This window comes from Bactrocera tryoni, chromosome 4 (assembly GCF_016617805.1).
Source record: "Bactrocera tryoni isolate S06 chromosome 4, CSIRO_BtryS06_freeze2, whole genome shotgun sequence".
Lineage (NCBI taxonomy): Eukaryota > Metazoa > Arthropoda > Insecta > Diptera > Tephritidae > Bactrocera > Bactrocera tryoni.
Genome location: NC_052502.1, coordinates 8,743,807 through 8,770,515, shown reverse-complemented (window position 1 = coordinate 8,770,515; position 26,709 = coordinate 8,743,807). Strand labels below are relative to the sequence as shown.

The 26,709-nt window shown below is 33.0% G+C and overlaps 1 protein-coding gene and 1 long non-coding RNA gene across 6 annotated transcripts in view; one reads left to right on the top strand and one right to left on the bottom strand.

Annotated features, from left to right (window-relative positions):
* Positions 1 to 493: 493 nt before the first annotated feature.
* The window catches only part of LOC120774458 (transcriptional regulator ovo), a 72,371-nt gene continuing 46,155 nt past the window's right edge, over positions 494 to 26,709 (bottom strand). The window contains exons 1-5 of one of the 5 annotated variants that reach the window (XM_040104111.1): positions 7,347 to 7,645; positions 5,257 to 6,684; positions 3,902 to 5,139; positions 2,932 to 3,411; positions 494 to 1,555 (exon numbers count right to left, since the gene is read on the bottom strand). In XM_040104111.1, coding sequence (XP_039960045.1) covers positions 1,370 to 1,555; positions 2,932 to 3,411; positions 3,902 to 5,139; positions 5,257 to 6,684; positions 7,347 to 7,476 — 3,462 coding nt within the window. In that variant the 5' untranslated portion in view covers positions 7,477 to 7,645 and the 3' untranslated portion in view covers positions 494 to 1,369. Of the gene's footprint in view, positions 1,556 to 2,931; positions 3,412 to 3,901; positions 5,140 to 5,256; positions 6,685 to 7,346; positions 7,646 to 26,709 lie in introns of those variants that run through there. The other 4 variants (XM_040104112.1, XM_040104114.1, XM_040104109.1 and 1 more) reach the window with 4 other exon arrangements.
* On the top strand, positions 7,866 to 11,004 carry LOC120774459. Its single transcript, XR_005705248.1, has 6 exons — positions 7,866 to 7,935; positions 8,002 to 8,097; positions 8,210 to 9,309; positions 9,768 to 10,044; positions 10,117 to 10,188; positions 10,407 to 11,004. It is a non-coding gene; the product is annotated as an uncharacterized LOC120774459 (long non-coding RNA).

Here is a 26,709-nt window from a genome sequence, read left to right as displayed (position 1 = left end):
AGATTCAAATCAGTACAAATTGGTGGTTTCACTTATTCTCGTTTACTCTCGCAAAGCTTAGGCGCTAAATTACAAAACTAAAAGTTTGTTTTTGTTTTTCTATTTTTATATTAAATATTATTGATATATTAAAGCTTAGCTTAACACAATTGCAAAGTTTTTATGCTCTTTAACGCAATTGCCTCATTTATGAGCAGCAAAAAGCAGCGAGAAAAATATTTTAATTTTTTCGTATTTTTTTAAATTTAGTTTGGACTTAAAGCTAAGAAATCTAAATGTGCGCCATCAACTGCAGCAATTTACAATGAAATCAAGTGCAGCTAACGGCTTTTGTTGCTTAATGTAATATATGTATGTATATTTTTTAAATTGTAATTACGCCTCTTTACACTTGTTGTTGCTGTTTATGTTCATTAATTCATTTATTTGCAATAAATTAACTTCAACTCGAAATAAAAAAAAATTAAAAAAAAGTATACAAAAATTAACAATATTCTTTATAACTAATGCGTACGGCATTTTTGTAATAGAATATGAAAAATGTAAAAGAAGAAATGTACATGATACTCTTTATAAGGCTAATAAACTGGGTGTTCAACTTGAAATTAGTAAAGAAAAAATATTTTAATTCAAAATCAATTAAAGTTCGAAAATGATTTCAATGCTTTGCTCTGAGAAAACTATAAATAACTTATAATAACTGTGCTAAGCTAAAATAGCGGTTTAACGCTTACGTTGCGTAGCGCAATTACGCACTGAGCTTAGCGCTAGTAGTTGCTAGTAATATATATACACTTTTATATTTACGCTTAAGGCAGCGGCGAATGCCAAAATCACTTATACAAAACTTTACAACGCGAAAATCCCAATATTTTACAAACTTAAAGGTAATGAGAATTACTTACGCAGTGTTAGCAACTTAAATATGACTTCAAATTCTCTAATAAATATACAATAGCTAAAAGTATACGCTAAAAATTAAACATTTTGCCTAACCATATGTCTTGCTCTTTCAATAAATATGCGAAAATTCTTAATCTTAATGTAAGTATGTATGTATGTTTGCAATGCAGACGCGCTGCCAACAACGCGGCCGAGCGCCACGCAGCCGGTCTGCAGCGCAAACATGTTTTGTAGTAAATTTAAAGTATATGAAAAAAAATTCACAATAAAAAAATTTTAGCCAAAAGAACTTAAATGAAATACGCGCTTTCAATAATGTTATATAGTACAAGTGGTAAAAGGTAAGCAGAATATATAATAATCTCCGTTTATGGGCAGTTTTTCGAAAACTCAAATGTGTCAATTGAACTAACTATGTTATAAATATGTGTGTGTGTATGCAGCCACTTGGCAGCACATTACACTTTTAATTATGCACCGGCATTGGCAGTTGACCCAGCAAGTTGTTGGCGAATTGCGAGTTTGTGAACTTGAAGTGACGCTTGTCGTAGAACTTCAACAAAGCGGGTGAGTAGGGATGATTCTCTTTCAAGTGGATGTAGTGTACTTCGGGCTCACAAGTCGTGTGGCCGCACTCCTCACAAACGTACATCTACAAAAAAAAAATAAAAATAATTAATTAATTTAAAAAATACAAAATAAAATTAAAAAATAAAAATTAAAAAAAAAATTAAAAAATAAAACTAAAAAATTATAAAAAAAATAAAAAGTGAAAATAATCAAAAATTATAAAATAAAATAATAAGTAATAAAAATAATTGATATAAACAAATAAATAAAAGATAATATAAAAAAATTAAGAAAATACAAAATTTAAGAAAAATTAACAAAAAAAAATAATTAATATAAAAATAAATAAGAAAAATATAAAACAAAATTAATTAAGAAATTACAAAAATTTAATTAAAAAATCACAAAACCTTAAAAAATTAATAACTAAAAAAATACAAAAAATTAACTGACAAAAAAATTATTAATAAAAAAAACGCAAAAACAATTAATAAAAAAATAATATACAAAATAAAATAAATTAATTAGAAAAAAAATTAAATGAAATAGACAAAAAATTAACACACAAATAAAAAATACAAAAATATAAATATTAAATTAAAAAAAATTCAAAATGAAATATATTAAGGAAATACATTAATAAAATAAAATAAACTAGGAAAATATAGAAATATAAAACAAATAGATTAATAAAATAATAATACCTAATTAAAATAGTAAAATAAAATAATTAAGAAAATACACCCAAAAACATTAATCAGTACATTACAACATAAATTAAGAAAATACATAATAAAAAAATAAATAAATACAACAAAAATCAATTAAAACACAAATGAAAACATTTAAACAAATTCCAAAAAATTAATATGTACATAATAAAAAACATAAAATAAATGAATGTATGTAGGTAAACACAAAAAATAAATCAAAAGTTTAAGGAAGAAAATATAAAAATTAATAACAAAATAAATAATAAAAAAAAAAACATATAATAAGAAAAATAACAAAATGTATAATAAAATAATAAAAAAAATAAAAAAATTAATAATAAAAAAAATAAAATAAAAAAAGTAAATAAAAAAAATATAAAAAAAATAAAAAAAAATGTAAAATAATAAAAATGTAAAAAAAATTTATAAATAAAAAATAATATAAAAATAAATTTATAATAAAAATAAAACAAAATTTATAATAAAAAAAAAATAAAAAAAATAATAAAAAAATGTAATACTAAAGAAAAATAAGAAATGATTTAGAAAAAAAAGTTTTATTAAAAAATAATTACAAAAAATAAAAAATCCGATCTTAAATTGGCCAAGAATAAATAAAACTTAATAAGTAATTAAAAAATACAATTTCATAAATTATCTTCAAAAAAAAAATACAAAAAAATAAATAAAATCAGAAAACAAAATTAGGAAAATAAATAAATTTCCAATAATAACTCGCATTTACCTTAGCGCGTCGCTCCTTGTAGGCGTACTGATGCTGCACGCTGTGCACCTTGAGGCAGTGCGACTCCAGCGAGCAGCGCTGCGTGAAGCTCTTCTCGCACAAGTTGCACTTGTACGGACGTACGCCGGTGTGCGTGCGCGTGTGACGCTTCAGATCGAAGGTGTCGTTGAAGCCCTTGCCGCAGAAGGTGCACAGATAGCGTTTGATTTCCGAGTGACACTTCATGTGGCGATTCAGCAGGCGTTGCAACGAGAACGATTTCAGGCAAATGCGACAGACGAATTTGGAACCGTCGCCGGCACAGCCGCCACCGCTCTCCGAACCGTCAGTGCTGATATTGCCGCTCTTCTTCAAATCGTCCACGCAATCGATGCTGCGTATGCGATGGTGACCCGAGTGTGTGTTCTCCACGGCGAGTGGATTCTTAATGCCATGACCGCCGTTGACGAATTCCAGTTGCACCTCGGGCGGTAGACCCAACTGTAAATAAGCAGGGCGGGGAGGGAAAAAATTAAATTTTGTATAAAAGAAAAAGTACAACATTTTGGAGAGTTACAAAACAAGTTCGTTGGGCGCACAATACAGCTAACATTGGCAACGTTATTCATAAAAACAACTACAACTAGTAGGATGCCTAGCAATTAGCTATGTACAAGTCTTCAAGAAGAAGCTAGACGAAATAAGTAGGTATTTACATGTAGCGGTTATTTACAACAGCCTAGAGCCTTAAGCCGCATGCGGAGCAGAGGATTAGATACAAGCTAGGCTCGTAAAAGATTACGTAAGCACCGTTATGTGCGTGAAACCCGCGAATATGCAATCCCTTGCTGCCGCACAGGTTATACACTACGTATGTGTTGGTACGTGCATAAAAAAAAACCGTTATAGCATTCAAACAAAACGAAAACAATCAAACTATAGAACAAAGTGTTATGTTGATTTCTGCTTTTGCCTTGACTTTGATGCTTACCCTCTGCTGTAGCACTTTGCTTTCGTGCAGCATGGCGACAGTGGGCGATGGTGGCAGTATGCCAGCGGCTGTAGCTGCCGCTGCGGCAGCCACACTACGCAGTGACGCTGGCGCCACCATCGTTGCGGACGCGCAAGAGGAGCTTGTGCTCAATTTTCTAGTACCCATAGCGCAAGAACTTGCATTGGAACTGCCGGTCGAATGTGTGGGACTTACGCTTTGTATTAGCGGCTTGGTGTCGAGCATGGCCGTGCTGGCGTCTAGCAGACCGGAAGTGGAGGCGCCCGACGAGTTGCTCGCTGCCGACGACATGCCGTGATGCGCCGACAGATGTGCCGCATTCGGTGAGGGCAGCGACAAATTACTGTTATCGCTGCTGTGATGATGGTGATGTTGCATATGGTGAGGCGGCACAATGTGATGCGGTTGTTGGTGATGATGCTGAGCTGGACCGTATGGATGGCCGTGTTGTTGGTAGGCATGTTGTTGTGGTTGCTGGGCCAACAACATTGGACCACCGTGTTGCAACATGGAATTGGAATGATGTTGCTGCTGTTGGTGATAGGAATGTGTTTGTGCATGATGTTGTTGTTGCTGTTGCTGCATTTGCAACAAATCACGTGTCGCATGTTGGTACGATGGTGGTGGTTGTTGTTGTTGATGATTCACATTATTATGCTGTTCGTTGCTCAGATGTTGCTGGTTGCCGTTCAGATGTTGCTGACGCTCGAATGGATATGATTGCATGTTACCATTTTGGTTGCTGCCAATGTGATTGCGCGAAATGTTGTTGGTTATTTGTTGTATGAGACTCTCGTGGAATGTATCGAGATTGCCTCCATTGTTGGTGTCCACAGGCGTTATGGACACCGAGTCGGGCGTGAGCGATGGCGTCGAAACCAGCTCGAAATCCTGTCGTGGACTGGTGGAATTATCATCGTCCACACATTCACGTTGCAGAAAAGAACTAAGATCGACAGCATCCGAGAGTTGTTCCAGTAAATGATCTGTCTGTGAGCTCAGCATAAGTGTGGCGGTGAATTGTAATGGATCTACAGAGCCGTTGGGACCTTGCGAATTGGCCAAATCCGACATGATAGCGTCTTCATAGGCCGCGGCATTGAAATTTCCCGAATTCCCCATAGTTGCCTGGATAATGTTCTGCGCGAAAGCACCGATGTCAATTTTGGCTTCGTCATACTCAATATCCGGCTCATCCTTCAGTATAATGCCGTACGCTGATGGGTTGTTGCCATAATGTGGATGTCCATGATGGTGATGATGATGTTGAGCAGAGGGAGAAGAGTTATTATTATATTTATTATTATGCGCATGCGCAGAATAATTTGTGTTACCCTGGCCATTGGCAAATGTGGTGATCTCCAAGCCACCATTACCACTATCGTTTACACCACTACCCACACCTCCTGCACTGTTTCCATTCGTCGAACTGCAGTCTAAATAGCTATTTGAATGTTGCTGGCCGCCGCCGTTTCCACCAGCTGCGGACATCAAATAAGCGGCAGCCGCTGCATTTTGAATTAGGAAATTTGAATTTCCGTTAAAATTCGCTGATGATGAAGACGATGAATTCATTGTGTTGCCACTTTTTAAACTCTCGTAGAATGGAGGAAGAGCACCAGATGGTGGTGAATTTGGACCGTAATTACTGCGACCGTCACGACCGCCGCCCATACCACCTCCAGCACCACCGTTGCCGCCTAGCGCACCACCAAAGCCTGTAGGTGAACCTGCACCTCCGCTTGGGCTTTGATTGTTGCCGCTGCCTGAATTGTTTCCTCCAAAGCCACTAGAGCCTTGGAAACCTTGACCGGCTCCTGTAGACGATGTACGTCCGTGTCCCGCTGCTGCAGCTAAGATACCGGGTAGATTACGTACCAGACGTGGATTAAGTCTCGCTTGGGCAAGCACAGCACGTGCTGCTAATATTGCGCTACGTCTACGAGCTTCACGCAATTTTCGTTCACGTTCTAAACGTTTTGTGTTCAACGAATCAGTTTGCTCTTCGTCACTATCGATTGAAGCCGAACGCCGTTTCGGCACGTGATAGTCAATAGGCTCTTGTTGTTCGGGTCCGAGGTGTTCAAGAGAACCAGGTGGCAGTAAAACCTCGTGTTGATTTGGACGATGAGGTGGTGTTGGCGCAGGTTTTGGTGTTCGTTGTATAACACTGCACCGTACTGCTGGCTCTGGTGGCGGAGGTGGACTAGGACGTTTCTCTAACGGTGGCGGAGTGCTACGCAAGCGCAATGAAAGTGGTTTATCTTCAGGAACCAATGGTTTTTCATCAACAATAAGTTTGGAGCCTTCCGCATCCGAATCAGAATCACTGGAGCTATCTTCGATAGGAGTTGCTGTTAATCGCCGACTTACCTCTTCAACCGGATATTCTTTACGTTGTGCTTGTGTTAATACAACGCCAGTGTATGGTTTATTACCACCTAAAATCGAAGAGTAGAAACGTGGCTTATCAGTTTGCTTTGCGGTTTCAACAGAGTTCTGAATTTTTTCAGTTTTTGGTGTTTGAATGTAAGAATCCGCCTGCGAATCCTTTTTACAGTCTTCTGTTTCTTTGCCAAAACTGACCTTGCCAAGCGGACTGCACGGCGAGGGAGTCTTGTGTGGAGGTGATTGTGGTTGGGGAGATGTGATCGATGAGTGTGGTAGTGGGGATGTAGTAGTTTCGGTGGCTGTTGCTTCAGCTGCCAAAGCTGGAACTGCTGGTGATAAACGATCGTTTTGTGTAATTGCAGTACCTCCAACTGGAAGAGAAGAAAGAAAATTTTCATAAATAAAAATTGCATAATTAATAAAATTTTTCTAATATCTGAGAAGTGTTAACTGTACAAAATTTCCTAGAATTAACGGAAGCGCTATGGCAGCTCCTTTCCTGGAATTAACGGGAAACTAGGACTTTATTTGGTGCAATTTTGAAAAATTCAAGTTTTTTGCAATCGTTTGTGACTTTGAAATGACCTTGTTAACTCAATAACGGTTTTGTATCAATTATATGAGAATATTTTCAGATATTTATAAACTTTCTAGTTAACTGCGCACTAAACCAAGTGGAATTTTAAATAACTGTTTATATGTCTAGACTATGCAAATTGTTGCCACATAACTGTTTCCCCTAGACTGATTAATTATGTGGACGACTTGCCAGATTTGCGGGTTTAGAGGATTATTATGAAACTGAGGACTTTGTGAGGATCGTCGCACTATTACATTTTTATATCGAGCATCGTTTCCTCAAGAATATATAAATTCACATAAAATTGATAAAAGTTAAAAATTTATACTATTAAAGTTTATATAAAAACAGCACATTCCAGCTTAATTAAGCCGTTAATCACAGCAGTGGAAAACAAAACAAATTAGTAAATACTGTTCAGTTAATACATTTTATTGATATTTACATAGTTACATGCACTTGTCTCACATGGTATGGTCTCCCGATATGTTTCTCTTGAACAAACAAATGTGGTTAAAGACCTGCCGCTGAAAACAACGTCGTAATTTGTTAATATAACACAAAACGGAGTATTTGTCATCATTGTCAATTCAATGTTTTTAATTTATTCGCACTGGGTATAATTTTGAAACAATTGGAGAGTAATAAAATTTGGAAAATTTGTTTGTTAGTACACATTTCAAGTTACGGCCGACTGAAATCACGTTATCACTGGTTTAGTAAACAAACGGATTCGAAAACGGCACCAAGAACTGTTGGTTCAACATGTGCGGCCCACATTTTGAATTGTATTGTACGAGATTACTATAACTGAATATAATGCCGTATGAATGAATTGTAATAGATGAGTTGTATCATCAGCTGTGACGGAGAAAGCGCTGGCAATGGGAGCTTTTGTCAGAGTTGCCGTTTCGTAGTCACTCAAAAGTTAGTTTAAAATGTTTATCGGTTTTTTATGCAGAAGTTTATAGATGATCAAAATGTATAGTGTATTTATATTGCTTTTTTTACATTTCGCTAGCAATACGTGCTCTACTTTGCGGTAAGTAATAAATATTTGCAAATAATTTTTATAAGTTAATTTTTATTTGTTTTTTTGCTTTTGAAGATGAAATGTTCCTTAAAATTAATGAGACCTTAATGGATTTTATTTAAGTGACAAACATTCGTGAGAACTAATGTGGGTGAATTGAAACCGAGTTCTGTAAGTAACAAATACTTATTTAAAAAGCCATACATATTTAATAGCACGTTAATTGATTTATTTGCTTGCGCCCTGGATCTACCTACTCATTGTTAAACGAATATACTTGTAGGGAATGCTGCGCCAAGAGAAGCACTTACAAACTTACACATATGCAAGTATGTGACTACGGGAGGTATTGGACCGGCTCACTAAATATAAAACTGCATAGAAGCGCATGAAGGAGAACCGCAATAAGTTATACAAGTAGAGAAGAACGTGCAAAAAGTAATAGCAAATGCAAAAATAGTTGTAAGAACAACAAATGGTGTAATAGTGGATATAATACCAATAAATAATGCATAAAAGCAAAGGCAAGGTTGCAAACTGGTATTGGAGTAATGTGAAACCGTCGCGCTGTGGGAGGAGCTGGTGTGGTATAACAGCAACAAGACCAAATCGCTGTTGTTGTTATTGTGCTTGTACTTGCACCTAGTTATTTTTTTGCTGCTTGTATATTTGAGATCAAGATCAAGGTTTTTTCCCTCAGCCTCATGCAATACCTTGCGTCTTATGTGCTTGGCTTGTACAGTTTGTGTGTGTTTTTTTGCAGTCGCTTAACGACAACCAGTTGTTCGCGTTAGTACAAAGCAATGCAAAGCAATATCGAAAAAAAACTTCTAAACAGTGCAAGTAGCTGCAGACAACGGCAAAATTATAGCTGTTCAGAAATACTTATGTACGTCGTTTGGCCCAGCTGGGATGTGAGAAACAATTCCGTTCGAAGGCAAGGATACTCTTACATACATACAAACGTGGTGGATACATGCATAAATTCGATAAGGGGCCCAAGCGATCGTTAGCAAAGCAAATGCTGCAACTTTAGGAGACAAATATAAGCAAAGTGCGCAGGGAACAAGACTGCACGAAAGATGTTTCCTTCCCGACAAGTTTACGAAAAAATCAAAGCCAAAGTCAGAGTCAATGGCAGAACGAAAAGTTGAGAGTCGTTTGGCGTCGTGATCACGCAATGCTTTGGCGAAGCTATTTTCGTACAAAACATACTACCTATGTACAAACATACATACCAATATGTATATAGGTATGCGAAGCATTCGAACCAGCCTACCAAAGTTTTTGAAAAACCACGTTAAAATGTGTGTATGCGCCAAGAATAAAAAACGAACGCTGTTGGTTGGAAGCGAAAGGGGCAGCAGATGAAACATAAATAAAGTAATGAAAAGAATCACGCGAAACAAAGTTTGCAACTATTACGTCTGCTTGGCTGGGCACGTTTTGCCTGGCCGTTGACTATGACCACAACGGCGCGGCACAATATGTATGACCAGCCAAAGACAGATAATGTATCTAGAGGATAAAAGTTATGTATGTATGTGTATGTTACGTAGCGCAATTACGTGAGTGTGCGCGCATGTGCTTAGTAGTTGAATTTAAAATAGTTGCCTTAAGAATTCCAAACCCCATGATTACATTGGACTAAGTGCCAACAGAAGAGCAACCAGTGGTATGAGCTTGCTAGCACAATATAGCGTACATATCGCTGTACTTACATATGTACATGTATAATAACTATCGTACGTAAGCGTTATGTATGTGCATATTTAGGTGCTTCGTGTGCAGTAAAACCAGTTTTTCATATAAATATGTATATTATTTGTTTGTAATTGCAGGCGCATAAGAACCACACCATTTAAGCCAGCTGAGTTGAGGTGTTGGAACTTGACTGCACTTGAGTTGTTTGAAAATTAATTATATAGTAAATGGCACGCAAAGTGTTATAATTTGTTATAAAGGAAGATGCATCTACTGCGTTCGAAATACTGACGAAATTTTCAAAGAAATGCGATTTTTTGTTGAAAAAAATTTAAAAACTTGTTACCATATAAATTATGGCATATTAAATATGGCCATAAATAAAAACATTGTTGGTTGCAGCATTTTAATTTGGTTGGTATTATTTTTTGTTGCAAATTAATTTCTTTCATAACATTTTGAAACAATTCTAATTACAAATTCTAGACATATCCGCGCTTTGGCAGCAATCTAACAGGGGCTGTACGTTGACTGGCGGCTTGTTGGGTGCTGTGATAGGTATGTACATATGTATATTTGTAAATATTAAAGTGTATGCGCAAATGTTCTCATAAGCTCAAATATTTATATAGAAATTGCATATGTGAGATTCTTGAATGAATTTATTCAAGCCAAGTCCGCAGCGCTTGCAAATAAATTTTTCAATAATATTGCATTAATGTGTATGTATAAATAAATGCCTCTGTATACTGAAAATATATTTATACCCTGAACAGGTTATATTAAATTTGGCACGAAGGAAACGTTGGAGACTCAATAAAAAATATATATAATGATCAGCTTGAGGAGCCGAGTCGAGTTTGCCTTGTACTACTGGCTGTCTGCATATACGCCAACTAGTCCCTCAGTTTTTGACTTATTGATCTGGATTTATGCACATGCCTTTTTCTCTTCAAGGAATTACGCATTTGACAGAATCGCCAATATCGGACCCCTGTAACCTATAGCTGCCAAATGAACTAACCGCTCAAAATAAAGTTCTTGTATGGAAAACTATTTTATTTGACATGATCAGATTCAAGAAATTTTTTATGGATTATCATCATAGGTAACGGTATAAACTTTGAAAAACTATAGCATATACATATCTATCATATAAACCAACCAACTAAAATCGAGTTCTTGTATGGAAACCTGTCCGATTTGTGCAGGGTATTTAGCTTCCTTGCAAAGTTAACGTTTCTTTCCTGTGTTTAGTATAGAAGCAAAAATGTGCACGTCAGAGCATTGCTCTTTTAGCTTCGTGACGTTAAGTAATTCAAATTGAATTGTAAATGTCAATATATTTACAAACGTATATAAATTAATAATAAAATGTGCTTTCATACAATGTAATGTGTATGTATGTATGCATAAATCTTGTAGCTGTTTATCTAGCCTTAAAGCTGCTATTTAATATACATCTCTAAGCAACTAATAAGGCTATAACGAAGTATGCAAGGTAAGTAAACAGATATATAACTTCTTTATTGTAAAATAATTGACAGTGAGTAGAGGTTCTACGCCAGTGAAGAAGAAGAGAAGAGTAGCGGTAAGTAGCATAACATGTACATACTTAAATATTTATATTTAGTATAGAATATCAAGTAATTAATAAAAAAAATCAGAAGTGGCATACATTTTTTTTAAATATAATGCAAGTGTATATAATAAGCACTGCTTGCAGGTTTCTTATATGCATAAGTATGTGTTTTTAAGTATATTAATTACGTTTGACAGTGAACTTCCCATTACGGCCAATGTGCAACATGCATGATGAACGCTTCCGCTGCGATTTTGACTCGTTACTTGCCTGTGTACATAGTATTTAATTCTAATTTTTCCAAGTAATTGCTCGTTAGTTATTATAAACAGGAAGTCCTTTTCGCGCTTGCTGCAAAATTGACAAGATAGCGAAAAGCTTAAGCAGCCAAATGATGTATTTGTTTAGCGTCTGTATGTAGCTGATTAGACAAACATCAAAGTCAAACTTGGCAAACCCGTCTTGCGGCTTACGTGACGGCTGTACGACCGCTCATATCATTATCATATGCGCACATTTAACGAGCTAGGAATGCGCAGAGCAGTTGTATACATTTTCTGCTACATTAGATTGATTTCTGCAAATCATAACCACGTTTCTGCAATTATGCCAAATCATTTATCACAATTTAATAATACCGCAGCCGGCTGCCAAGAAGTTTGACAACAAGCAAAGTGAAAAAATCGAAATAATTAAAGATGAATTTCAACAAAACTGACAAATAATGGCGAAACGGTACATTAAATTTTTGTTTTTTTAATTATTATTTTTTTATTTGCTTTTTTATAATTTTTTAAGCGTTAATTTCGAAATTTTTTGAAGAGTATTTAATGCAATAAAATGTAGCAAGGAAAATAAAAGTGAATTTTATTGAAAATCAGATTATACGAACATTAAAAAATATTTGAGTATTTACAACAATAGTAAAAACCTATTAATTTGTCAATTTAAGTTTCCTAGCTTCACCAACTTTTGCATAGTTAATATATTTTTTAGACAAAAACAGCTCCTGTCTAAAGTCAAAACAAACTGCATTAAATATGAGTTAGTTTTAAGGTTCTGTGGCTCAAATAGTTATGTAAATTTATGCGCTTAACGCGCTTACACTTATTACATGGACTTAAGTAATTACTCAAACAAAAACAAAATCAATAAATTTGCTTGGCAAGCTGCGCGGCAACAAAAAACGCGATTATTCATGCGTGTAATTACAGCTAAAGTTGGCAATAAATAACCGTTGCGCGCATACACTTGACGCATGTGCGAAACCGTACGAAAAATTGCAAAAAAACGGTATCACTTGCATGGCGAAAAAACAAGTTTCAACTAAAATAACCAAAACCCGTGATAATGGGGTAATTACTACAATCAAGCCTTAAGGTCAGCGTTTTGCTTTATGTGTAGTTAAAGCGCCGTAAATCACAGCTTTAGCATTAACGAATACGAATCTGTAACGGCAGCAGCGACGGCATTGCATTAGTAGTGTTCCTCATACACTGAACTAACAGCACGTGAAGCGGCACATGGCGTATGAGTAACGCACTAAGCTGGAGTTTGATGTTCGTAAATGCGAATGGAAAAAATTATTACGAACATAGGAAAATAGATAAAAATGATAAATAAATTTGAAATAAAAAATATACAAAAATAAAATATTAAAAAACAATTAAATAAATAATAAAAAAAAAATAAAAATAAAAAAATTTAAAATAATAAAAATTAAAATAAAAAAAGATAATTAAAAAAATACAAATAATTAATTGAAAACATAAACACAAAAACAAGAAAAAACTAAAAAAATATTAATAGAAATAAAAAAATATACAAAAAAGTGTATAACAATAAAATAAATAAAAAAAATAAGTAAAAAAAACAAGAATACAAAGAAATGAAAATACATATACAAAAATAAAATAATTATAAAAATAAATAATAATATAAAAAATATATATACGGAATAGTCAATAAGTAAAAAAAAATTGAACTTAATATAAAAAAATCAAATAATTAAAAACAAAAAAAATTAAATAAAAAAACTAAAACATTTATACAAAATAAAAAAATATACAAAAACTGTTAATAAAAAATTAAATTTTTTTGTATATAAAAATAAATAAAAACCTAAATAAAAATTACATCAATATATAAATAAAAAAATAAATAAATTAATACAAAAAAAATTAATTACAAAAATAAAATGAAAATAAAACAAAAAAATTAAATAAAAATAATATAACATACAAACGCTCAAGAAATACATAAATGTGCTTTTAATTTGATTTTTTATTGCAACTCACACGAGTTTCGAATTGCCTTTAGTGCGCTTTTTGTTGTTATTAGTATGCGTACTTATAAAAAAAATTAATAGCAAAAGCATTATTGAAAATTCTCTAAACAAAACTAATGCAAACAAATCAATTGCAACAACAAAAGCTGCTCAATTATTGTGAGCGCAGAAGAAGAAGAAGCGCAAATAAAATTGCGTTCGAAATTGAATTTATTGGGTTTTTCGTTTGTAATTAAAAGTAATAAATGCCAGTTATGTATATGCCCCAAGCACACACACACACACTTACAGCAGCGTTTGGGTGTGTTCAATGCAACGGCTTACAGTGTTAAGGTCAAGGTCGCTTGTAATGTGCAATTAAACGCGTTTCGTTTATTTATTTATTTATGCACAGCAAACGATTACATTACATTACGAATGTTGTTGTTGTGCGTTACTTTTATGCATTACATTTTTGCTATTGTTCATAAGTGTTTGAGGAAAATTAAAAGCCAACAAAAGATATGGGAAATATACAACAAAGCAAACGACAAGTGTAAATACCGAATTACAAATTTATGTGCAGACGTACATACATATGTATAAATACATACAGACACTTGTCATGTACATTTATATATACGCATAAGTACATAAATAATTAAAGCCAGCAAAAATATAGCAGCTTTTTCGCTTAGAGCCAAACAAAATGTGTCTTTCCGAGGCACAGACACACAAATTGTCAGTGTAGCTGCATACACATATGTATGTACGTATGTAATACAGTCATATGTATTGTAATTGCCTTACAATTGTTTGCCAGTAAGTAATATTTGCTTTGCAGCTTAACCTTCGTTGAGGTTTCGTTTTCACATAACGCTACGGCTCAGCTGTCTGTCTCGCTAGCTGGCGACCACATACACACACAAACACATACATACGTACAGATATGTGGCTGCTCAAGCGCGCTGCCATTGTCTATCAAGTGTTATACAGAGATAATGGCAAATAAAAATAGCAAGTAGAAACAAAAATAGTGTAAGTGAGTGAAGCTTGTAAAGCAAAGCTTTTCAATGTTGTAAAATGAGTGTTTGCAGGCGTCACCGTGTTGTGGGAAAAAATAGTCACGTTACAGTTTCGGAGCGTGGTTTTTATTATCGCCCAACAGACAGACACCAATAAATACATATTTACATTTTTATTTAATAACTCGCTTGGGAGTTCAAACAGTTTTCAGGCGAATATGTACAGATGTATGTACTTGTAAAGGTTAACAGCTACGCGCTGCTAATAACAAATTAATGAGAAATATTTGTTTTATTTGTGGCTGTTTGTTGGAAAGTGGGTGGGTCTAACATTGGAGTGGGAAATATGTAAATAAATGTTGTTGGAGAAGGAACAAAAAATTAAAAAATCATTTAAATTAAATTAAAAACAAATTTAAAAAACAAAATTAAAAATAAATTTTCAAAAATTAAAAAATAAAATTCAAATTAAATTATAAAAAAATTTTAATTAATTTAAAAATTAATTTTAATTTAATTTAAAAAAATTTCAAATTGAATTTTGAAAAAAAAATTTAGTGTAATTTAGAAAATTAAATTTTTAAAAAATTTAGAAAATTAAATTAAAAAAAAATTTGTATTAAAAAAATTTCAAGTTAAATTTTCAAAAAAAATTTCCCATATTAAAAAACAAATAAATTTAATTTTCATTTTAATTTAAATAAAAAAAACTCAAATTAAATAAAAACAAGTTTTTCAAATAGGTACAATTTTCAAATTAATTTTTCAAATAAAATTTTCAAATACAATTTTCAAATAAAATTTTCAAATTAATTTTTCAAATAAAATTTTCAAATTAATTTTTCAAATAAAATTTTCAAATAAATTTTTCAAATAAAATTTTCAAATAAATTTTTCAAATAAAATTTTCAAATTAATTTTTCAAAAAAATTTTCAAATAAATTTTTATAAAAAATTTTCAAACTAATTTTTCAAAAAAATTTTCAAATTAATTTTTCAAAAAATATTGTTAATTTATTTATTTATTATCCCATTGTTCCGATATTCTGACCATGCTCCGGAAAGCTATTGTTCTTCTGAATCTTAAGCTATGTCATTCATTTTGAGCACAAACATTTTTTCTCAAATATCAGAAAAATTGTGTCTGAAAAAGTGTTTTTGCGGAGAGTTCTTCAATCCTTCCAATGTAGGGAACCTTAGCCTAAACTAAGCGTATTTTTACCGAAGTTGAACATGCTCTAGCTGAGCCAATGTGCCAAAAGTGGTTTGCACGATTTGAAAGTTGCGATTTCGGCTTGAAAGGCAAATGATGTTCTGAGCAGCCAAGAAAATTTAAAGCCGCGGAACTGGAAGATTTTAACGCTACATAAAAAATAAATTCTGAATCGGATTGTGATTGGTGCCGTTACGACAATCCTTAATGCAAAAAATCACATGTGAAACCTTATCAATCAACCAAATCAACGGCAAAGCCGAATATCCCGGCCGCCAATATAAATGATCTGTATTTGGTGGGATCAGAAGAGCTTGCAGTATTTTGAGATTCTAAAATCGTGTGAAATTATAAATAGAAGTCGCAACCGCTAACAACTCGTAAAATTATAGCGAGTGATTGACGAAAAACGATAAGAATTTACGAGGAGACACGAGACAGTAATTTTCCATTGACCTCACGTTGTGAGACCGGTTCAAACCATTTTGAAAACCGCCTTTGCAATATCTTAATTCAATCGTCTTATATCCCAGGCATTGCCTTCTCTGGCTACCTTTTATTACATTCATGCAGAACACAAGGCTGACATCAGAAGAAGGTAACCAAAAGTTGGCTTGATTTCTTTTTGGCCGCAAATCTTGAGGGTAATCCAGTTCTTTTGGGCTGAAATACACAAATTGTCAGAAAACATTTTAATTATAAATTTTCTTGCCATAGAAAATCACGTCTATTGCATCATTCGCCTAAATGTAGGCTACATTATCGAAATTTATTTTGAAACAGTTATTTTTTAGTGTTGGAAATGGTTAGTTTATTTATTTTTTTATACCTAAAATTAAGCGAAAATTTATTTATATTTTTTTATATTTTTTTACAATCAAATTATACTTTATAAAAAAAAGTATGGAACAAAAGATTAAAAAAAATAAAATAAAATATATAAAAATAAAAAAAATAATAATATAATAAAATAAAACAAAAATATGAAAAAAATTAAATTATAAAATAAAAAAATCGAAAAAAATGTGTTTCTCATCTTAAAGTTCTCACAATCTAGCTGTGCATTTCACAGTCGCCATTGAAGCCCTTTTGCTAGCCAGATTTATACATTTGCTGGCAGTTAAACCAGAAAATCAACACGCCCAACAAACTCGTCTCTCTCTCACACACACACACAAGCACATATACATACACATATAAATATGCTTTAATAACAATTTTCAATTATCGTTGCATGGGCGATTTTGAATTTCCTCTAACTGTCAGTTGAGCGCATACCAACCGGTGTACATATGTATTACATGAGGTTGTAAGAATTCAATTGCGGCGTTTGCACCTGTCGGCCACTCGGTGCGCAGCAGCAGCAGCCGCAATCACAGCAACGGCACCGTTTTCCAGCCACCTAAAGGCGACATAAATCTTGGCAGCTTCCAAGCGCTGGATATTTGGCGTCGATGCGCCGGCGCAGCAGCTGTTGCCGACGCGTTGCAACTCACACACACAAACACACCATTAGCGATTAATAAAAATTGAAAAATATTGAAAGAATTGTTTGTTGTGCTGCAAGAAATGTGTAGCAACAGGCCGGTACATGTGCTCCCCCTTTTTAGCGCTAGACTTAGACGGCTAACACAGCAACAACAAATGTGTGTGTGCGCTGAGCAATGCGGACGGCTTCTATATTTAAGCATATCAGCATATTTAACGTGTTGAAGCAGCATGTATATGTGTTTGTGTGCATGTGTACAGGAATTCCGCGCATAATTTTTCCCTCCAAAAGGGTAACCGGCACGCATACATTTAAATATTCTAGTCCCGCCTAGGCCGCGCGCCCTCTTTTGGCATAAAAAATATGGCGTTAAAACGGTGGCAACAAGCAACGGTGCAACAACAGCCCCAGTAGTGGCAGCGGCAGTTGCTTAGGTGCAACCGTTCGATTTGCAGAATTCCTTTGAACGGTCTCTTGCTTCTTCCGAACAGTGCTCGTTGCCTTAACAGCTTGGCTTTCCTATGAAAATCTGAGCTCGGCGCATAGCTGAGGGTATATAAGGGCATGCGATGATGGCCAGTAGCACAGAGAAATGCTGACAACGCGCTGGGGGGCAGATAAAAGGAAATGGGGAAATAAAGAAATCAAAAGAGCTGCAAAAAAATATTGAAAACAAGAAGTGCGCGGTGAGTGAGCACGCAAAGACACTTTGGTGGTTGAATGATGGCGAGATGGGTAGTTGTTGTTGGCGCATGGATCAGAACATAGCGCTGATTGGAACTGGAAGTACGCTCGTACATCATGCCGAAGTGGTGAGTGCACTCACATACACACACACACACATGCGTACACATTTCATTTTTGCCAAGTCGGTTGTGAGGGCCTTGGCATAGCTGTACAACGCGTAAAGCCGCTGCCGACGCGTCAGCCGGCAACCAAAGCTTCGGCTAAGTACTCGTTGCTGGCGATGCGGTTTTATGACCGTGAATTGCTTGCTGCAATTGCGCTCGTGTTGTTGCTGCTGCGGCTTGGATTGTTGCATTGCTCACCACGCAAAGCAATGCTGGCCATCTGTCCGTCCGCTTGCATATTTGCTTAGCTGTTTGGTCACTCGGTTAGTTAGGCGATTGCTTGGTCGGCTTTGAAAAGGGAAGTTGCAAATTACCACTGCCACAGAAGGAGTTGTTGTTGGTCGCGTGTGTGCAGCCCACTGTGTGTAATGCATACTGACGGCAGAGATAATGGAGTTGCTTGGCTAGCTGGTTAGTGGCTTGCTTGATTGTTAGAATATTGGCGAAGAGTTGCAGGAAATGCAAATGCTAATCACGGCGCGCTGAAAAGGGCATTGCAGCATTTGGGCATTATAAAGGCGAGTTGGCGCGTTTCGACGCTCAACACTCAACACTTGCCACAGAAGGTGGCAATTTCGTGCTGCCTGCTGCCCTGCTGTTCAAACAAGTTTTTGTGGTTGTCTTGCACTTTCACGATTTATTGCAGCTCTTGACCGGTAGAGGATGTGCTTAGTAAGTGGCAAGTAACGAAAGAGGCAAGTAAACGAAATGTTGCAAGTAGTCGTTGAAGTGCAACGAGGAGTGTAGGAGAAAAATTGGGAAGTTATTAAGGAATTTTGCATTTGGGATGCACTTTTACTTTTAAAGATACTTTTGAAATTCGAAAAGTTTAAGAATTAAAGAAAAGTGATTGAAATTAAAAAAAAAAATAATAATAATTAAAATTAATTATTTAATAAAGAGTTACCACAAAAATTTAATTAAAAATATTAAATTAATTTCTATAAAAATTATTAGAAAAATATAATTATTAAAAAATTAATTAAATTAAGAAAATAATTAACATTATAAATTAATTTAAAAAGAATAAAAATTAATTATTTAATAAAAAGTTTTTAAAAATTATCTTATTATAAAAACATCTACAAAAAATTTGACAAAAATTATTTAAAAAATTAATTATTTAATTATCAAAATATTTAAAAACATTAATTGAAACTAATTAATATAAAAAAATACTTTACACAAATTTTGCTAAAAAAAATATATACAATTGACTGATTGATACAATTGATTAAAATGGTTAAAGAAAAATTGGGTAAAAATCAAAACTGTTTTTTTGTAAATAAACAAATTATGTTATACAAATTATACTAAAAAAAAAATATCGAAAAAGTTAATTACGTTTAATTATTAAAAAAAAAAATAAATAAAATTAATGAATTAATTAATTTGTACCAATTAAAATAAAAATATGTATTATTTATTAAAAACATTGTATAAAAAAAAATTTTTAACAAAATTATTAAAAAGTAATTTTTCAAAGTTATAAAAAAAAATAATTAAAAATTGAAAATTAATATTTTATCCACGCTTTATGATATAAATAAAAATTATTAAAAAAAGTGTTTAAATTTATTAAAAAAATATTAAAATCATTAAAAAATTAAGTAAAAATTAATTATAAAATTAAAATTAAAATAATTTTTTTTATCCAACAAGTTATTAAAAAAGTAATTAAAATCATTAAAAAAATTAATTATAAAATTAACATTAATTTTATATCCACGCAGTATTATATGAATTAAAATTATTAAAAACTAATTTTTCAAAGTTATTAAAAAAAATTAAAATCATTAAAAAAATAATTAAAAAAATTAATTATAAAATTAAAACTAATTTTTTTATCCACGCATTATGCTATGCTCAAAATTTGAACCGTTTCAATGTATAAATCATTCCCGAGTTCATCTCGTTTAACCCACACTACTCTTAGCACTTTACTCAGACACTCTTTCGTAGAAGCTCAACAATAAAGCGGTCATCCAACCGACGGTCAAACGCCGGTTTCTAAGAATTCTAAAATTCGCCATTGGTACAGTGGTTAGTACTGCTAAAATTTCATAGCTGAAGGGCAAAAGCTCATTTCGTGCGATGCCATTGAGTCAAAGGGGACAATATTGTGCCAACGCACGCACTCGCGAAAGCTGAGCCTGTTTCTCGTGCTAACAAGCGTTCGGTTCAAGAGAAAATATTAATGATTCTTACAAACAAATACTAACTCAAATGCTGTAAATTAGTTAATTTATTAAATAATGTTTCTTTCCAAGGGAAAGCTACTACAATAATCCATTTGTTTACTGGATTTCATGTAAATCGCTAAGCTGCTCAAATATATATTGTAGACCATTAAGCGCTAATGCCTTAGAACTTTGATGTTTTTGTTGGTATATAATAATGTTGTGGGAATTAGAATTTAATTAAATTATCTAACTTTGTTGCTGTTTTGAAGGTTTTATGTGTTTATGCACAGCTTTATGAGCTGAACTTAAAAAAAATAATTATTATTTCGTTGGAAATTGTATTGAGCTCAGACTAACGGTAATTTTAAGGTGCTTAAAAATGATTTTTTGCCATTAAGTAGGCAAATTTTTCTAAATTTCTTCGTTTAGTAATCTAAATTTATATATAAAATTTTAATATAATTTAATAAAATATCAAGGCGACGTTTTCATATCAACAGTTATAAGCATTTTACTCAAAAAAATATATACATATACATATATTACAAATAAAAACTGAACATGCTTGTAACCCAATAACTCACAAACGAAACTAATTACATACTAGACACTTAGATTAGCCACCTTGAGTCGCGCCAGCAGTTGCAAAGATACTTTGCTCAACAAAAACAAAAAATAAGAAAAAAATAAGTAAATAAAAGTAAAAAGTACACACTGCGTCTACTTAGCTGTAAACTTATACCTAAATATCAGTGCACACACATACATACAATAATGCATATGTACATATATACATAAATTATATTTATTTATTTGTATTTACATTTTGTATACGGAAGCTTTGGCGTTGCGTTTGTTTGCATGTAATTTTGTCAATTTAAATTGATTGCCAAGTGTGCGGCAGCGACATTTAACACCTTCAACTGCTACTTCCGTAATTGCAAATAAAGTTGTTTAAAATTCAGTTCAGTAATTTTGTAAAAACAAATACACACACAGCTGCATAAATGTAAAGTGTTGAATGCTGTTTAAATATAATTTGCGGTTTGTTGTTGTTAATTAGATAAATGCGCCGGAAAATACTTTGTTGTGGCGCTAAAGTAACTAACTTGTGTGGAATTGTTGAAAGTTGATTGAAAACATTTAGTTTTTATCAAAGTGAGTTTCATAAAAAGCTTTGAGAACGTTCATATTGTTTTATAACTTTAAAAGAAAATTTTAAGAGCTTTCGTGAAAGTTTTAGCAGCTTCCACATGGATTTAGATGCTTTAAGAATTTTGTGACACTTTTTTAAAAGCTTTTATAAAATCTTAATGAACTTGCCTAAGAACTTTTGATGGTTTCTAAGAACATTTAGAGTCAAAATGATTTCATAAAAAGCTTTAGCGAAGCTTTCAGTGTTTTGTAAAGTATTTAAAAGCTTTCATACAAATGTAGGAGCTTTAAAAAATTTCGGAGACTTTTTTTGAAGCTTTAGAAACTGTTATGAAAACTTTAGCTTTGTCAGTTTTTGTATTATTTCAGAATTTCAGACGAAGTTTTCAGTACTTCGTAAAAAATATAGAAGCTTTCATACAAAATTAAGAGCTTTAGAAATTGTTGACACTTTAGTAAAGCTTTAGAAGCTTTTATGAAAGCTTTTCGGCCTTATCCAAGAGTTTTGGAAGCTTTGTAAAAAGGGATTGTTGAGACTTTAGTAAAAGATTTAGAATTTCCTATGAAAACCTTAGCTTTAGCAATTTTAATATGTTTTTAGAGCCTTGAAGGAGGCCTTCGGTACAAGGTTTACAAGCTTTCATACAATTTTGAAAATTTTTGAAAGTTGTTGATACTTTCTCTAATGCTTTGGAAATTCCTATGAAAACTTTTTGCACTTCTCCAAGAACTTTGTGAGATTTGTAACAAGGTTTAGTACTAATAGGGTTTCATAAAAAGTTTTAGCACAATTTTAAAACCTTAACGAAAAGCTTTAAGCACTCTCGTAAACATTTAGAAGATTTCATAAGATTTAGCAGCGTTAAAAATACTTTTAGTGCCTTCGTTAAAGCTTTAGAAGCTCTTATGAAAGCTTCAAGGACTTTCCCTTGGACTTTAGGAGCTTTATTAAAACGTTTATTATCAATATGGTTTGCTTATGAGTGTTGAAAAGCTTAAGGAGCTTTTTAGAAAGCTTTTATACCAAACCTGAATTTTGCAATTTTTTTTCAATTTCTGCTATCATAACTTCGGAAAAATACATATTTTGTTTTTATATTTTCTTTACTTCAAAACCTTAAACTAACCTAAAAACCTTAACTATGTTAAACTTGAAATCGTTTCTCAATAAAATAACAACAAAATATAGATGTGTATATAGGGCTAGCAGTTGTATTGATTGTGTCAATGAACTTACTATTTTGCTATTACTACTATTTTTGCAAATTTATTCAACATGCGCCACACCGAATGGTAAACGCGAAAGGAAGCAACAAACTCAATTAGATACATGCATATAAACATTTATGTACATATGTAGATATGTATACACGCATTTCAAGATAAGCAATTAGCCATTGTGTCTTTCACTATTGTAGGAAAAGTAAAAAATTGTTACAAAAAAGTGAACTATTTGATTACTCTTTAATCAAAAACACGTTAAAAAAATTAAAATTAAAATATTTTTTCTATTAAAATTACATACTTTTATGCAACTACAACTTTTTTCAATTTCAATTGCTTGACCGGTCATCAGACTCTTCCAGAAAATTGCACACATACCGATTTTTAGTTTGCTAATGAACATCCGTTTTCACAGAAACTAAAAACGAACATATTCGACACATAATCAACTGCGTAAACAAATAATCTAAAAAGCATTGAACCCTAACTTCTTGTGAACTTCCCCAAGCCAGCCAAGTGTGCGTCTATTATAACGCTGCGATCGAACCCCCAACGGACAGACGAACCAACAGCATGCTCTTCTGCCATCCAAATGATGCTGGCGACTCAACAGTTCACGCTGCGTTGGTGGATAAACTCTGAAATCTGCTTCGCACAGCGTTCAACATTAAACGCAAAATAGAAGTGGGGAAATGAAGCAAAAACAAAAAATCGGTGAAAAAAGTAGACGAGATATCTGCAATTGCGTCGTAAATACAGCCGACATACAAACTCACTCACCTAGTAATAGCGAGGGAACACTATGTGGGCTGTGACCCTACAAGGCGCACAGGAAGAGTGAAGAGTGAATGAAAGTGCCAAAGCAGAAGAGCTGGAGCAAAAGTAGAAGTGCCAAGACAAGAAGATGTAAACAAGCCATTACCATCTAGGGCGAACTCAGCTTTGTAAATAAATATTTATTTACACCTACATACATAAAAAGGTGTGTGAGCATGTGCTGCGGCCAAAGAATTATACGAAGAGGTATATACCCCCGTTGTTGTGGCACTAATTTGCATACTTGCAAGTGTTGTCGCCTACGCATGTCAATAGCCTGTGTATGATTGGCAATTGTGGCAGCGCTGTGGTGAAGTAGCGATGCTAATGTGGTGAGTAACGCGGTGAGATGCGGTGAGGGTGGCTACAGTTGCTTGAGTGAGTTGTGTTGTTATTGAAGGTGTTATTTCTGAGCTATTTTTAAATTTGCATTTTGTTGTAGTAAATATTTATTTCATTATATATGCGTAAGTGTAGGTATTATCAAGTTTTTGAAAAGCTAAAATTAAAGAATTGTAAAATATAACTGGTTTTGTTCTTAAAATATCTAATTGCAAAAGAAATACACATATACATATATTTAGACTTAAGGGAGCGCTAGTGTAAATAAACTGTAAAATATGCTCTGTTTTCTCATCATTTGCTTTCTTTGTCTAAATATATGTATGTATTTGAAAATATTTTCGTAAGCGAGATTTTTTGTTGCCAAGAGGGTCATGTGATGCCATTTTCAAAGTTTAGTAGGGTTTTATAAAAAGCTTTAGCACAATTTCAGAACTTTAACGAAAGTTTTTGGCACTTTCGTAAACTTTTAGAAGATTTCATATGATTTATGCTAAAGCTTTCGAAGCTCTTATGAAAGCTTCAAGGACTTGCCCTAGAGCTTTAGGAGCTTCATAAAAACGTTTATTGTAATATGGTTTGTTTATGAGTGTTGGTTAATTTTTCACTTTTTTTAATTAAGCTCGCAGTTAGTCCCTAAAGCACAACACTAATATTTTCATGACTTTTTTAATTTTTATACAATAACAGCCGAAATGTAGGCAATATTTTCTTATGAGCACTGAAATTCTAATATATTTGAAAAATATTGCCTACATTTAGGCGCTTGATTTTATTTTTAGCAAAGTCGCACACCCAATAAAGCATTGAACAGTTGTTAGAGAGCATATTTTTGAGGAAATATTATAAAATGAAAGAATATCGTAACTTTTTAATTTAAAAAAAAAAGAAATGTAATTAACAAAATCTATAGTTACATAGTATATCCACGAAAAATGCTCCTATAATCGTAAACCTTGACATACCTACAAATGACGTTACAAATCCAATCATTATTCATGTTCGTACAGCGGGAGATGAGTTCACAGGCGTGCAATTATTATAACAACCACAAAAATTAAAATTAACACAAACAACAACAAAACTATTACGTCGAGCTATGCACACACACACACACCTGCCTAAATATGCTATAATAATAATAAGAACAATAGCAAAAGCAATAATCTAGCAGCAGATTGTATCAGCAATGAGATATTCTGAATGAATCTATAATAACGTCAGTGATATGCACGCATGCGCGCGTGTCGTGTGTACGTGTGTGTGTGTGAAGTGTAGCAAAAACGCAAGCGTATCGCAGATATTGTGTAATCATAATTTTCTACGCGAACAACAGTAACAAATTAACTGCGAAAAGCACAAACAACAAAGCAACAAAGTGCGATATATATACGGTAACTCCGCGCAGCAACAACAACAACAATAAAACCGTATATAATTTGTGTGGAATAGAACTTTAGCTATGCGGTTAGTAGAATTTCAATTGGAAAGCGAATATTTATGCGGTGTTACATACATATGTACCTATAAGCATAGAAACATATAGGAGAGTAGTGGAGGAGTAGGGGTTACAAAATGTAAAAAATGGAAAAAGAGATGAACTTTGGGTGAAATAAAGGTTTATATTATTTTAAAAAATATGCTTTTTTGGCAAAATATAATTTTGTTTTGAAAAATTTTTACAGTATTTATTTTTTTATTATCATTGTTTGACACATTTTTGACAGAAAAGAATATAAAACAATTCAAACAAAAATTGAAAATAATATTCAAATATATAAAAAATAAAAATATTGAAAAATAGATAAAAAAAATTGCAAAAAATAATAAAAAATCTTCAACTAAATATATAAAAAATTATAAAAAAGCAGACAAAAAAATCCACAACAAAAACTAAGCACGTTTCGTGCAGCACCACACTTCCCCAGAAGCATGCTAAGCGCTAAAGTTTCAATTGTAAATTGTTGTATGCCGAACACGTTTAATTTAAGCGGCAATGACAGCGACGACTCCAACAATGGCCCGCAAAAGCCGTCAACTGTGTAGTTAGCCGTTGTAGTTGTTGGCTATTCATTGGCCAAAAGTGGCTGCCAGCTATTTGCGGCCGTTAGTTGTATTGTTTTGTAAGTGATACACGAAGCGGTCGCGCGGGGGGGAAGTGCTCTCACATGCATACATATGTATAGTATATAGAATATTAATGTTTGAAAACATATTAAAGTATCTGAAAATGTCAAAACGGAGTGCAAACAGCTGAATTAGCGGCTAAATGTGGTTTGCAACAATTTTTCACAAAAAATAATAAATAAATATTTTTCGAATAAAACATATTGTATGGAGGCCTCAGTGTCGTTCGCTCCGTTGCGTGCGTAACAATGACAAAAAATCATTAACCCGCAAACATTTGCATTTCGTGATAATTTCGGGCAATGAGCGCCGGAAAAATAGTAAAAAATTGCAAAAAAAATTAAGCAAAAATATAAAAAAAAAATTAGACGCGCTTGCGCATGCTTTTGCGATGTATATAAGCTTTAATGTGGTGTCAAATATATATATGTATATGTATATAGCTACCATATGACAGCATTGTTAATGGAGTCATTCTTTGTGGTTTAGTCAGCAAATGGTGTGGCGCCGAAAAAGGTGGTTGAGTGTTTCGGGGACATTATTGTTGAAAAGAGTCGATGGCTTGACAATATTATTTTTCTTTTCTGCGTATATATTTGAATACATATATATTTTTATTAACATTAATGTTCTCTCAATGAGTTAATATAATAATAAATAATAAAAATTACAACATGAAATTCGAAATAAAAAAAATTTGCTAAAATTAAAATAAGTTGGAAAAAAATTACGTTTAATTAAAAAATTAAAATTAAATAAATTTATTAATTTGTTAATTAAATAATACTTTTAAAAGCAATCTATTT